This window comes from Vombatus ursinus, unplaced genomic scaffold (assembly GCF_900497805.2).
Source record: "Vombatus ursinus unplaced genomic scaffold, bare-nosed wombat genome assembly UNPS02014818.1, whole genome shotgun sequence".
NCBI classification, from domain to species: Eukaryota; Metazoa; Chordata; class Mammalia; order Diprotodontia; family Vombatidae; genus Vombatus; species Vombatus ursinus.
In genome coordinates, this window is record NW_020954596.1 from 45,353,088 (window position 1) to 45,368,422 (window position 15,335).

Genomic DNA, 15,335 nt, shown 5'->3' on the forward strand with positions numbered 1-15,335 from the left:
TCCCTCTCCTTAATAGCTGCCTTGCTCCTGCAGGTACTCTCCCTCTAGTCCTCATTAAGATGTAAGCACCCTAGGGGCAGCTAGGTGGCACAGCGGATAGAGCATTGGCCCTGAAGTCAGGAGGACCTGAGTTCAAATCCAGCCTCAGACCAAATTCTTGATGCTTACTAGCTGTGTGACCCTGGGCAAGTCACTTAACCCCAATCGCGTTTAAAAAAAAAAAAAAGATGTAAGCCACTTGAGGATAGAGGCAGTCTTACTTGTTTGTACGTATATCCCTTGCAGCTAGTAGTGCCTGGCACATACTAAGCATTGAGTAAATGTTTTTATTTACCTTAGCGCAAAATAGAATGCAATAAGTACACAAGAAATGTATTAAAAAATCAGAGGAGGAAGATAATAGTGGTTATAATGTTGAATTTTGCTGAGAAACTAAAAAAGAAGTATGAGGCCTTGAAAATGGCTCTGGATTTTACACTGAAAATCTTTAAAAAAACACTTTCAGCAAAGTGGCAGAAGCAGAATCTACAGTGTAAGGAGGCTGAGGAGTGAGTGCAGAGATGAAGGGGAGAGAACAAGTCAGTTGGATCATAAGAATGCACTAAATGCACCATTTCCAGAAGTAAAAGAGCAAAAATGGTGGAGAAAAACTGAGGACATTAAAAAAGGGCAGAGGGGCGGGTGTTGTGACAAAGAAGAGAATGAGAATGGTTTAAAGGCTGAACGTATCTAGAAAGAAAAAATCCTGTATATGTCTAAACCAAATAAGTAAGTGAAAATGTGAATTCAGAAGCATCCTTCACTTGCCTGTCCTGAGGAATAAGGCATCAATGATACTTTTGTAGATGATGGAATCTGCACTTATACATTTCTCCTCTCTATTCCCCACTTTTCTTGAAAAATACAATTCTTCCTATTCCATGTTAGATTTAGTCTTTTATACAAAAAGCAGTTAGATATCAGTGGTTCTCTCAATGCATTAGGTAGTCTGTAAAGGGCATTAGGATCCCCGGGGATAAAAGAATCTCTCTAAAATCTTTTTTAAGTACACTTCAATTTCAAATTACAACTTTCTTTACAACTATCTCTTTTGTACTGATCTCTCAGGTTTGCCATACTCAATAAGTAAACATGGCTCTCTTCATTCAGGCAGTCTGTGAACTTGGATTGGAAAACAAATACATCTTTATTTTCACTAACCTCTAACTGAAATTAAAACATTTCCTTCAATTATTTAGAAACATTATTCTTAGTAGTCAGTTAACTTCACCAGACTATCAAACGGGTCCATGGCACCAAAATAAGCTTTTCCATTAAAGCAAAAGTGAAAGATAATTTGATAACATCACCAGAAGAATTACTAGTTATCAGTCACTAGGAATATAACTAAATAGTGGTGTCCTCATTTCAAACCCCAAAGGGCATTTCCTTTAATAAATAATAGCTAAATTGTATTACCTTTCTAAGGAACTCCTCCTTTATAGGACATTTTGAAACTGAACATATAGTTTTTTTTTAATATGAAAGCTAAAAAATAAATTCTAAGAAGAGTCTAAGAAAAATGAAAAGAAAGTTACATGAAAAGCATATGCTCAAAAATATTCTTTGGCCACAGATTTCAGACAATACTCGACAAAGTGGTCTGCAGAAAAGGAAGTTAGGCAAACCACACTAAGATCACTTAAAGAGTATATTACCTCACTGTCCCAAGTCCAAAGAATCCTGGGGTGTTCTAATAGGAGATTCAATTGTCTTTGGGAACACCAATATAGGAAATTTTAAAGAAGTTTAGTCTTAGAGTGGCCAGAGGATTTTGTTTTAGATCCTGACCCAATCTCACAGGAGCTTTTAGAATAAGAGGAGATGAGAAACTTGTCAAGCATTGTTATTCTTTTGTGCTTCCAAGCAATAATGCTGCCAGTGGCAAGGGGTTTTCAATAAAATGGAATTGGATCAAAGATGGAGTTTAAAACAGTGAAGGTAAAGCTAAGTGACCCTGGGCAAGTCACTTAACCCCTATTGCCTCACCAAAAAAACCCCAAACACACACAAAAAAAAGTGAAGGTAAATAGGAACTTTGTATAAAACATACAAAAATATAGGAAAGATTCAATGTACAAAAAATTTCCTCAAAGTGGCACTAACAGCAAAATAAACAGAAACACCCTGAGATAAGGATTAACTAATATGTCCTTTGAAATTCTCAAGGAAAAAAAATATGCCTCTAAGCCAGATTCTCAAATGGACAACCTGGCTAAAAACCTTATTATGGTTATGTCATTTTATAAGGGGAAAGTATCCTCTGAATTAAATGGGTTAAGATTACCCATTATTTTAACCAATGTCACCTTAATCAGATTTCATTGTATTCATCAATACTGCTGAAGGGTCCATGAAAAGTTGCCTGCCTGCCTACCTGTCTGTCTCTCATTAATGGTTCAGAGGATCACTTCTAATTATGGATGGTTGTTCTTCTTTCATGACACCTACCTGAATAACTTTTTTTCCAAGTTGCCTATCATCTATATATAGAATAAAAATCTTATCTTGTTAAGTAGAGACTATTTATAGCTTCAATTTACAGGCTATTTTAAATTAGTTTATATCAAATGACTGAGGTGTCACTGTCATCAATTCAACCCCATCAGTGATTATATTTAAGTTACTTATTGGAAAAAATTCAGTTTCTTGGTTCTTTAATACTAAGACTTCTGGGAAGCTAAACCTACAAATTTCTCCAATGGTTTTCTGGTGGTTTGGTCAAGGCGCTAAAACTTCAAATAATATCCTGAGAAATTGAAAGCAAAAGGAAACATGGACCAGTTTCTATTGGAAAAGCTAGAATAAACATAGGGAAAGACTTAACAGTCAAATGAAGATATTGGAAATACAAACTTAGTCATTACAGAATCCAAGTGACCATCAATTCTTAAAGCCTATGCCAAAAAAAATACATTCAAAAGTAACACACCAATTTGTAACAGTTTCGACTAGAGATCCTGTGTATTTGAGTGAGACTGTATGTATCTGAACACTGAGGAACTTGACCAAATCTAATAAATAAATGTCACATGCCACCTCAGTTTTTAGGACCAAATATGTACCTGAGGTCTACATCTTCAGCTTTCAAAAAAAGTGTACAAACTCTATTCCAAGAGAATAATGTTCACACAGTTCTCACCGACTTTTAAAAATGCAATTTGCAGCACAAAATTAAGAGAAAAATCAAAGTAAACCCTGAATAGTACAATATAAAAATAACTACTGAGTGCACAGATTCCATTAGACATAATTTTCCTTGATTTTCTGAATATATTACCTAATGCAGAGATCCAGTACGGATACAGCTCTTTAGTAAGAAGCGCATCATCTATGTCAGACAGAAAACTTTTCAACACGCCAGTCACATCTTCTAGCTGATGCTTCCCAGCCCTCAATTTAAAGCTTCTTGCATCTTTTCTGAAACTTTCCAGGAGCTCACTTATGCGGAAAGAGTCACCATTTTTCTGATAGATATGCTTGCTTCCTAAACCTTCAAAAGAAGATTAAAAGACATATTAGCCTAAAATTAAAATACAACTGATGTTAAGAATGCAATTTGAATGTGTGCATACTGTGACAAGGAAGAAAAACAAATGTATTATCAATCCAAAGAGCTGTGTTGGATCTTCTATAAATCACAGATGCACCTGCTATTTATCCTCCACCCTTGCAACTTACCATCCTAGAATGATACCAACATGCTCAAAAATGAAAGATATAACCATACTGAGGTCAAATTAATGAACAAATTCAACTGAAATTATGTATACATGGTCAGCTACCTTAATGAAAGAAATGCTATATTTATAAACGTTTGCTATATTTACAGATGTGGGCAAAAATATGTATTCTTTGTGTTTAAAAACTGACCAAAGATTAGTAAACTCAAGTGGAATTAGGACTTCCAAATTTGGACTTCAAAAAGCAAGAAATTCAAAGTAATGATTGTCACAGAAGCCATGTCCACTGGCTACTATGTTTCATGGTGATTTCTGAGTACACATCAATGAGTATATGCCAAATTCAAGAATGTAACTTCTTACTGGTGTGAAAATATAATTATAATAAATGAACACAGTAAATAGCATACATGACAACATAAACATAACCATGACCTCAGTGAATAAAACTGATAAATATGCTAATGATTTCTCATAGTCAGTGGTAATTACTATACAAGTATTAGCATATAGAAAGACTCCTTTACTAGTTAAAATACCCTGGCCAATGAACTTCATTTCTTTGAAACTCATTTTCTTCTTCTAAATCAGGGATGTAATAATATTTCACTACTAACTCACAAATTTATTGTACAGAATGGACTTTGTAAACCTTAAAAATAGTTTTGTCATGTGTTATCATTTGCATGAATTTGTGATTTATTGTTACTTTTTTAGAATATTGCTAAATTTAAGAGGTGAGGGATAAAACAGGAAAGGAATAAAACAAGGATAAGAGAGTATGTATGGTACTTCAATTATAAATTAAATTTGCTAAAACTCATCAGTTCATCTCATTTACTTCTTTCTCTCATTTACTGCCCAATTTCATTGCAATTTTGGGGTGCTAAGATTGAACAACTTTGTATTAGTAGGGGATAAGCATTATCCTTTCCACTAGACCACTCAAATGTAACTGATTCTTGACACATTTATGACTTTAAAATTTCAAAGATGGTGTATCAGAGTTTAGAAAGTGTAAAACACACACTATAAGTATTGAGAAATGTAAAACTTAAGTCAATTGACAGGGAAAAAGCAAGGCCTTAAATAATCATTTTCATGCCTACAGTAAACTTGCCCTCAAATCAACCATTTATACCAAGTCCAGGACATCAGGGAAGGGGTACCTTAGAAGAGGAATAAGCTCATTGGATCCTGCTCTGCTAGAATACTAGTGCTGTCAACATTACCAAAAGGTTAGTGCCCTGGGGTCAAGTCCCAAATGCTTTGCTCAGGTTCCCAAACTTAGTTATGACTCTAAGAATAACAGAAAGCAGAGAGTAGGAATGAAGGGAACACTGAAAAACAACAAAATCCAGGCTATTTGTAAAACATGAAAATAAGAATGTGAAATTAAGGTACTTCTTTAGCCATTGCTAAAATACTATAGTAACCTACTTCAAGACTTCCCTGTATTCATGATCCCATCCTTGTGATTATTCCTGCCACCAATGCAAATCATAATCCATTTGGAACTTTTCATCAGAGTAATTCTTGTCTATGTCCATTGAAGATTCCTCCATAAAGGATCTATGAAACCCCAGTGAACATAGGTCTTTTCTGATGTCTGCTTCAATATTAATAATCAGAGTGATTTCGGAACAAAGATGCCTGAGGATCCATCTTACAAAGAATTTCACATAATTCAAATATAATTAGTCAAATGTATTTTTTTCAATCAATAAGCAATAAAAAAGGCAGGAAACCATCTTTCCTATACCTATCAGCTATATAATTGCCAAGGTGTGAATTACTTTAGATGTTCATCTGTAAAAGCTTGCCTGTTTCCTCATGTTTTCATTAAACATGATATGTGTGTGTGTGTGTGCACGCACACGCGCAAAAAAATTCCTCTTCTAAAGAACTGTTAAATGTGAGAAAGAGAACTTATGGAGTCAGTAATCAATCAGTATCTATGGAGCACTTCCTGTATGCCTGGCACTATGCTAAGGCTAGACAAAAAGAAAGGAAAAAACAAGATCCTTGCCTTCAGGGAGCTCACATCCCAATGGGGGAGATAACAGGCAAAAAACTGTATGAGTGAGATATAAACAGTGTAAAAGGGAGGTCATCTCAGAGGGAAGTACTAATAGGGATTGAGGGGAGAGAGACAAGGAAGGGCATCTTGCAAAAGGTGGGATTTAATTTGAGTTCTGAAGGAAGCAGGGAAGCCCAGAGCTAAAAAGGGAACCATTCTGGATGACATCCAGTGAAAAGGCAGAGTCAAGAGGTTGAATATTATGTACAAGAATGGCACGAATTTTGATGATGTCTCTTCAGTCACCTCTTTTAGCTATAAAAGCAAAATAAATGTGGGATTCTTTATAAATTTTCCTTTTTTATATTCATGTTAAAAGTCAGTAGCTGTATGCCTTTGAAATTGTTTCATCCAGTTCAAATTTCTTCTGTATCTGTTTGATTTGGTCTAGCTACTTTTCCTGAGTTCATTTCTTAGGTGTATTTTCTACTTTCTCTAGATAGCACATTGAGTACTCAAGTGGTTTCACCTCCACTTCTTTTTTTAATCTATATTCAAGTTTCATCTACAATTTGATCTAGCATTGCTTCATCTCTTGCCAATGCTTTCTGCCAGTTCTTTTTTTCCGTAACCATTTCTTGCTATTTTGTCAAGGCAATGTTGCTTACAATCTTCCATCCTCTTTTGTAACATTTTGTAAAGAAATTCATACATTAAAATACACTGGTTGACAAGTCTCTCCATTTGACAAAGAAACCAAGACTTAGATGGTTTTTGATCTGTGCTTTGGGGTGATTTTTAAATTGGTTAAACTCTGGCACTACAATGTCTTCTTTAAGGCATTGTGATTATGCCTATCAATGTCTTTCATATTATAGGATTCCATTTTCTAAAATTAAAGCAACAGTAGCTTGCTATAAATAAATCAAGTTAGGGTATAGTAATTGTTACTATTTTGTTTTTACCTTGTCATAATTTGGTGTTTGTTTTAACTTTTGCTCTACCTAGTTGATTATCTGATGGCACATAAATGACTAACTCTGGACTGAACAGTCATTTATTTGTTTTCACTTTTGTTATGCTGTTTGGTGCTCATGATGTCCAGAAGTTGTGGGCTCTCTTTTTTATTAAGATATTCAAGATTTGCAAGAAAGAGGCAAACTTTTAGTCTTTCTCATTCCTTAATCCCAAATAACATTTTCCAAAGTATTTTTGTCTTCTTATTCAAAGCACACCTTTGAACATGAAGTTGTCAAGTATTAAGCTTAGGTACATGTTTACTTAGTTTGAAGGATCTGGTCATGTTCTATATGTAATTTCTTTAATCCATCGTTAACAACAGATAACTGCACAGCTTCCTTAGTATTGTTCCCTTTCCTATGCTTAATGTGAATTCTTCAAAACAAGATGACTAAATGTCCTATGAAACTATACTTCTTGCTTTTAGATGCAAGTTAAGACGAACTTTGAGAAAACTATTATACACTTCTAATTGAATGAGTGTTCTTAACCAGAGGTCCTTGACCTTCTATTTTGTTTACTGCATTTCAATATAATGGATTTCCTTTGTAATCTCACATATTTTATTTTATGTATTTATAAACATTATTATAAGGTTCTAACAGGCTTCACCAGATTGTTAAAGGAGTGCATTATACAAAAATTAAGAACTCTTGATCTAAAAGAACTTGCAAATCACTCATCCTGCAACTTCATTAAGTCTATGCTTTCATTTCTGTCAACAGTGTATCATTTCTGTCAGCTTCATATCTGTCAACAACTTGTTGATCATCAGAAGCTGGGGGTTCCAGCTGCTGAGCTTATGTTATAGATTTTTTAAAAACTGCAGCTCCTGACATTCTCTGCTCTGCTTTACATCATTTTAGCATTGCCAAAGAAGCAAAAAGAGGGCCAAACAAGTCTGAAATCAATCTTGTATTTTATTTTGTTCATGGGTTGTCATGGTCACAGAACTCAATACCCAGTGGCCAGCCTTTTTTATTCTTAGTCAGATCAGTCCTCGGATATGAAGCACCATGCTTAAAGCTTTTCCACCACGATAGCACTTGCAAGAACTATTAATTTTCTATCATGGCCTCTGAGAACCCAGAATCATTTTTACACAAAGAGAAGGTAACTGAGAATGTGTTTGTAGAGGTATATAAAGTATTTAATCATAGCTACATGCTGTAATCAAGTTAAAGGATAGAGAAATACATTAAGAAGCTCTGGAATAAGGCAAACCTCTTGATAAAAAATTATCTTTGTAAATAAGTCAAATGTAATAACCAATTTTTTCCTTGAATAACACCAAGACTGCTAGATAGACATCTGACTCAAAATCATCAAATTTTTTTTTTGACACACAAAAAAATGTTAGGGACTTTTCACTCTGTTGTACCATTACACTATGATTAACATATATATCTATCAAAAATTAAGTATCTTCTGTTCTTCAGTACCAAAATTGTCACATCTGAGAACACTTTAAAAAGTGATAGAGGCGTAGTAAATGACTAAACATATTAGCACCTGGAGAAACAATTTGAACTTATACTCAAATGCCTGTTTTATTCTCTATACTTCTTAAGACATTTTTAAATGACAAGTTTTAAAAGACAAGTTTTAAAAAGGAGAGGGAAAAGAAACAAACAAAAATTTCAAATTACATTCCATACTTTGAATGAATTTGTGGGGGGGAAGTCTCTGGATGAAAATCAAAAGTGTTTCCATTTTTCTTGGGTGCCTTTTCAAACACAAGTACATTAATCCACTTCAATTGGGGCACTACTTACAAATGGTAAGAATGATATCATGAGTTGAAAAAGATCTCAGAAATACTTACCATACTGTGTAACAAATGCTATACAGCTGTTTACTATAATGGGAACGTCATTTTTGCTGAGCTGCTGGTCTTGTAATGCATTACCATCTGTACCTGCAGCTTTTTCAATTGCAGTATGCCAGACTGTGAAATCCAACTTAGTATGACCATGGATGTATAATGTTCTGCAAAGTTCAGGAACATTTGAAAGGGAATTTTTGTTAATGAGAGTGATTCTTCTAGAAAAGAAATAGTTCTAAACAATAATAAAAGCTAAGCATAGAAATCAAAGGAAAATAAAAGAAAACATATAAATGATAAGACTAAAATCAAATATACCAAATTTATTTTAGACTCAACAGGATATTCTTTGTCTATTACAGATGACTTCTCCCTGAGTTTGACCAAGAGAAGGGAATGCAAATAGGCTTTGGAATGTTTTTCACTATAGCACATATTTTCTACATTTACTTCCTTAGTTCTATCTTCTTGAATTACTCCTATAATCTTTAACTTTAATTTCCATTCATTTTTGAGTATTTTATTTTCATTTTTGGGGTTACAATATCAGCTTGGACAAAGACACTAAAATTTTCTTTCTGAAGACTAACATCATTTAACCCTTTTTAAATTCTACCCCACTTCTCTATTTTTTCCCATTTTTCTTACATCATTTATTTTCTTATCTTTAACACAGATCCTCCTTGTCATTAAATTGAATCAAATATGGATAAGGCTTTCTATCCAAAGCAAAATACCAAAGTTTTCCACTTCAAAGAAAAATGAACCAAAAATTAGATCTTGTGTTATGTTCAGAAGTTTAGGATGGGGTCAGAGTAAGAAAGCACGAAATGGAAATTCTCTATGGAAAAACCCATTCTCTGATTCCCATCCATACAGTTTTTTTTAATTTGAGATTCTTAGATTTAAATCTAGGTGGTAGTACTTATTACACTGTTGGTGTATGAAAGTAGAGTGGGTGACTGATTCAGAAAGTAAAGTATTTGAAAGGTAATGCCAATCCTCTAATATCTGTATAACTCTTGAATTAACTGTGACAGTTTCCAACTTCCCATTTTATTTCTAGTCAAGTGGAATGCCTGGTGATGAGAGATTTAACTGTCTGCTTACATACTAGTGAATGACAGAAATGACTAGAGACAAGTTAATTTCTGAATCACCAATGCTGTCAGAGAATAAATCCTAAAGTATCATGCCATTCAGTGAAGGATGGGTTTAATAATGTCTGGTAAGAAATTACCCTTTATGAAGCTTCTCCAAAAACTATACCAGTTGGAATACTGTCAAAAGATATGTCAATGGAAATAGAGTCTGACATTGTGAATTCAAGGTAAGGGACCTTGTGAATATGTCAAATTATCTCTATGAAATTCCCAAAGAAACTTGTGATACCTGGTAATGAAAGACTGAGAAGTTATTTTAATAAACTAACTCTAGAGCAGAAAGTTGATTTTGTTTTTATTTCACCAAAGGAACAATAATGAGCACCTACTTTGTGAAAACTCTGTAGGGCACACAAAGATGCAGATGATGCTGTTTATTCTTTAGAAGAGTTTACAATTTAAATGGGAGATGGAGAGTTCAGGAATTTCTACAAACGTCTATAATGTAAAGCAGTATATGAAAAATGTCACAAGAGAATCACTAATTCATTGCTACTGGAACTAAAGGTTTATGGAAGGTTGGTGTACATATGGAACAAAATAAGTATAAAGTTAAATTCAATCACTAGAGAAGCCAAAGCAAGGCAAAAGTGAGATAGTCAAAGCATAAAGATTTTTAAGCAAACATGTTTAATGAAGCTCATGTTTCTAACAACCTTACCACACTTCAGGCTTTCCCCTTTCCCTTTCTATGGGAGAAGAGGTATCTTTTAACAATGTAAAGAATGAGTCCAAAGAACAAGTGCTATGTGATGCAGAATTTAGTATTTCAAATAATAAAGGTACTCAAGGAGAAAACTATACAAACATGGAGGAAAGGATAGAAAGGGTAACATGTAAATTTCAATTTCATCTGAATTGGACAAACAATGGCTTAATACATACACAGAGAGAATTTGAAACAGAAATGGGTCAGTCAGGGAGAAAGAAAAGGGGGACTAAGAGATAAAATAGTTTAACAAAGGGATTAGACAATAACTGCATTTTCAGAGAATGGAACATGAAAGAAAGAATACAAGGAAAGAATGGGGTAAGATACCCCAAAATCAGAGATGGGGTGGGAGAAGAGTAGTAGAAAGGAAGGAGATGGGATCAAATAAATATCTCTAGTGTTAAGCATCATGCTCTTCCAACACCCTCTTTTTTTGGGGGGTATTAAATTTTTTAAAAAAGCGTAAAGAGACAGGATGAAGAGAAATACACAGACATATACACTTAACAATCCTAACTTTGAATACGAATAGGATAAACACACTAATAAAATAGGGTAGGATGGCAGAAAGAAGAATCTAGCAATAAGATGTTTATAAGAAACACAGAGTTAAAATAATGGCCTGAAGCAAAATCTATTGTCCTTTAGCTAAACTCAAAAAAGCAGGGGTACCAATATAATGATCTCAGACTCGGCAACAGTGAAAATAAATTTAATTAAAAGAGATAAACAGGGAAATGACATGCTCCAAGGTGTCATGGACAATGACTATCATTTTTGTTATTTATATGTGTAACAAAAGACAAAAAAAAATCAAAGAAAAATTTAATAAATTTGTGAGGAAATAGCAAAACTATAAGAGTCAAGGAGTTCAACACACATCTCTCAGATTTAGACAAATCTAACTAAAAGATACATAAGAAAGAAGTTACAGACCTGAAGAAAATTTTTGGAAAAACTGGATATTATATCTGTTAATAATTACAAAATAGGTACAGAAAGTAATGCCTATGTATTTTTATATGTAAAAGTGTATATAATGTATGTATTTTTCAGCTAACATGACTTTAATAAAAATCAGGGCATAAAAATCTCATCAACAAGTAAAGAAAAGTAGAACTGTTAAATGTAAATGTTACCAAAAACCACACTATAAAATTATATTTTACAAAGGGTCATTAAAAAAACATTGAAAATTAGCTGGAGAATAAATAACTTAATCCTAAAGAATTCATAATCCCAAGGGGGACAAAAGTAATAATAGCAAGATTTAGCTAAAGCAATCCTAAAAGGAAATTTTGTATCGCTATCCTTTTCATCAGCAAAAAAAAGACAAAGAACACATTTATTAATTGGGTAAGAAACCAGAAAAATTTGAAAACTAACAAATTAAAACCACAACAAAATAAAAATTATGAAAAATCAAAGAAGATATTAACAAAATTGAAAGAAAAAATTACAGTATAAATCATGATTTAGTATAGAAAAAGAAATAGGAAAATCAAATTGCCAGCTTTGATAAAAAAAATCATAATAAATGAAAAAGGAATTCAGTAAGTGATTAAAAACTATTTTGTAACTATCTCCCAGCAAAATGGATAATTTAAGTCAAATGGATGAACATCTATAAATGTATCAAGTTTAAAATATCGACATAGAGAATTTAAATAAACCAATCATAAGGAAAAAGAAAAAAGAAAACAGGATGAACCACAAATGAACTCTCCTACTTTCATTCTCCACTCCCAAAAAAATAATTTCCAGGACCAGAGGGATTTACAAAAGAGTTCTATCAAACATTCAAAAAATTAATTCCAATATTATATGAACTGTGTACAAAAATCAGAAAAGAAGATTTTTTCCACATTCTTTTTATAATGTAAATTTGTTCCTGATACTTAAGCAAGGTACAAACAAATCAGAGAAAGAGAACTATAGGCTAATATCTGTAATGAATATCATGGCAAAAAAAAACAGATGAAATATTATCAAAGAGACTACCAACACACAACAAGGAATGTTCATAATTATCAGGTATGATTTATAACAAGTGCCAGTTCGGTTCAATATCAGGAAAACTATAAACATAATGATCACACTCACAATAAAAAAATCTAAATAAGAGTTATATTAATAGATACAGAAAAGGTATTGGCCAAAATACACACACACACACACACATACACACTTAAAAAAGTATAGGATTAAATTACTTTTTCTTGAAATGATAAATAGCATGTATCTAAATCCAAGAGTCAGTACTGATGTTAATGGAAATTAAATAGAGGATTTCTACTAAGATCAGGAGTAAAGTAAAGGTGTCCATTAACATCATGATTATTTACTATAGTCTAGAAATGCTAGCTATCATTATAGCACCAAAAAAAAAAACCAGAGCAAATAAGTATAGGCAAAGAGGAATGACAGATGATATGAGGGTCTATATAGAAAACTCTAAAATCAACTAAAATTAATTGAAATTGAGCAACTTTAACAAAGTAGCAGCATATTAAATAAGCACACACAAAATCATCAGTTATCTGATAATCTCAGAGAGGGTACCTCTTCCATGATCACAGATCACAAACCTTCTAAAATTTAGTATATGGACTTCAAGAGTAATTTTGGTCAAATACAATCATGATATTGCATGGGGTAGGGTATAGGGCACTGAATGAGGAATCAAGGACTCTGAGGTAACTAGGTGGCCCAGTGAATACAAAATTGAACCTGGAGTCAGAAGACCTCAGTTCCAGTTCACATTTGGTCTCAGATACTTAGGAGCTTTGTGACTCTGGGCACATCATTTAACCTGTCTGCTTCAGTTTCCTTATCTGTAAAACTACCTCCCAGGGGTCTTATGAGGATCAAATAAGATAACATTTGTAAAGTGCTTTGCAAACCTTAAAGTGATTTATTATCTTAGGGAAGGCACTTAACCTGTCCTGGGTTCAATTTCCTCTTCTATGAAATGAAGAGTCTGGACTTCAAAGTCTCCAAAGTTCCTTCCAGCTGTAAATTTTTGACCCTATGACTTGATGACAAAACTTTTGGTGAGAAATCTCTCTTAACTACACTATACTTTGGACAACAATATACAATCCAACGTTAGGTTCACATCTTAAGTATTTCCAACTTGGCTGGATCTAGTGAAAGTTTTGTTCATTTCTTTTGTTTTGTTTTTGTTTTTGTTTTTACTACCAAATCCTTTGAGAACCCAGGCCTACCTCCATTCCATGAGGCGCTGTAAAGTACAGCTATAGAAGAGACCTGAAACAAATATATTTTCATACATCCAAGACATGTTAAATAACCAATCACTATCTTTCATTCCATTTAACATACAGCCCATTTCATAATGTACCTTTGCTACAATCACTCTTACTTCATAATGCCTAATTGGAAAAAATTTAATTTCTCTTGGTAACTTTTATATGAAATGGTCTCTAAACATTAAATGTTGAAAAAGTCACCTCGGCAGTCAAGCTCAGATCATGGGGAATTAGCTGCTGTTTAACTTGCAATTATATGCACCATTTAGAAACTACTTTTAGAAAATTTGGCCTCAAGATACTTGTTACTATTTCTGTTTCTGAAATATGAAATAAATTTTGAAAAGTGCTGAAATCCTAGTAATAAATGCTTCCCAATCCCCATGATCATGAAATATACTAAGAATATGTGTATTTCATTCATTATGAATGAAATTTATCAATAAAATTTAAGTACATTTGGCCCCAAAAGCCATCAAATGTACTAGGATTTATCACAGGTCAACCGCAGATTTTAAAAAGTCATCTTTTGTGCTCCTCCAAATACATACGGAGGTATTCATATTTCTTTATTACAATATAATGCCCTTTCGACTGAAGCATAGTAGTGGATTTGTTTATCAAATTAGAAATCCCACGGTTACCAAACATGAAGGACTGCTGGGAGATGTGTATAACCAGAGACAAATTTTAGCAATTTTTTTTTCCGAATGCTTAAAAGAGGGTTTTGTAATTCTTTCAAAATGTCAATCAAAGCAGAAGCACAACTCTGATTTCTAGTGATATGAAGCATTTGGTCTTGATGACCTAAATTAATCTCTGCCAAAAACTCCTAGGTGAACTATAATAGGTCACAAGATTTAGAGCTAGAAGGACCAGAAGTATCATCAGATTCCACCATCTTAGTTATAGCTGAGCACAGTGATCCATAACACTTAAATAAATTCATCGGTACATTTTCATACAAAAGACTCCTAAGGGTCAACAGATAAACATAAAAGTAAGGTCCTAGCATTTGTATTAAGGCTTCAGAAACCCTTAAAGGTAAGCAACAAAGGTTTATTTTCCAAAAATAATATTTTTATAAACAAAGAGTACACATTAAAGAGATACCATCTGGAATACCTTCTGTTTGGAGCTTTTAGGAGCAAAAGTGCTCTATAAGCAAAAAATATTATTGCAATATTATTCTATCTGAAGGTACTGACATATCTGTATCTGGGGAAGAAAAGTGAATCATAAAAAATGAGATATATTCTAACTTTGATTATTACAGTCCCTACTGATTTCTAGTTTATGAATTAGCTAGATCATTTGCAGTACAGCTGCCAGCTTCTAGCCACTTTACTACTCATTAGCACCTCTAACAAAAGGTAGTCAGGAACATGGAAGAAAAGGTGAAATGCAGACTCAATTTTGCTTCTTGTATCCGTTTCTGGCATAAGAGCTGGCAAAGGAAGGAAACTGGAAGAAACAGTTCAAGTGAGAATTTTGGTTTATTTCTAAGTTTCAAATTATTCACATTATTTCTATTCTTCCTTCTTCTCCTGTCTTTCTCTCTCTCTCTCTCTCTCTCTCTCTCTCTCTCTCTCTCTCTCTCT

General features: G+C 33.3%; 1 protein-coding gene across 3 annotated transcripts in view; it reads right to left on the bottom strand.

Moving 5' to 3' along the window:
* The window catches only part of ARAP2 (ArfGAP with RhoGAP domain, ankyrin repeat and PH domain 2), a 233,841-nt gene that overhangs the window by 60,692 nt on the left and 157,814 nt on the right, over positions 1–15,335 (bottom strand). For all 3 annotated transcript variants that reach the window (XM_027836269.1, XM_027836270.1, XM_027836268.1), the window contains exons 20-21: positions 8,588–8,751; positions 3,320–3,532 (exon numbers count right to left, since the gene is read on the bottom strand). In XM_027836269.1, coding sequence (XP_027692070.1) covers positions 3,320–3,532; positions 8,588–8,751 — 377 coding nt within the window. The remainder of the gene's footprint in view (positions 1–3,319; positions 3,533–8,587; positions 8,752–15,335) is intronic.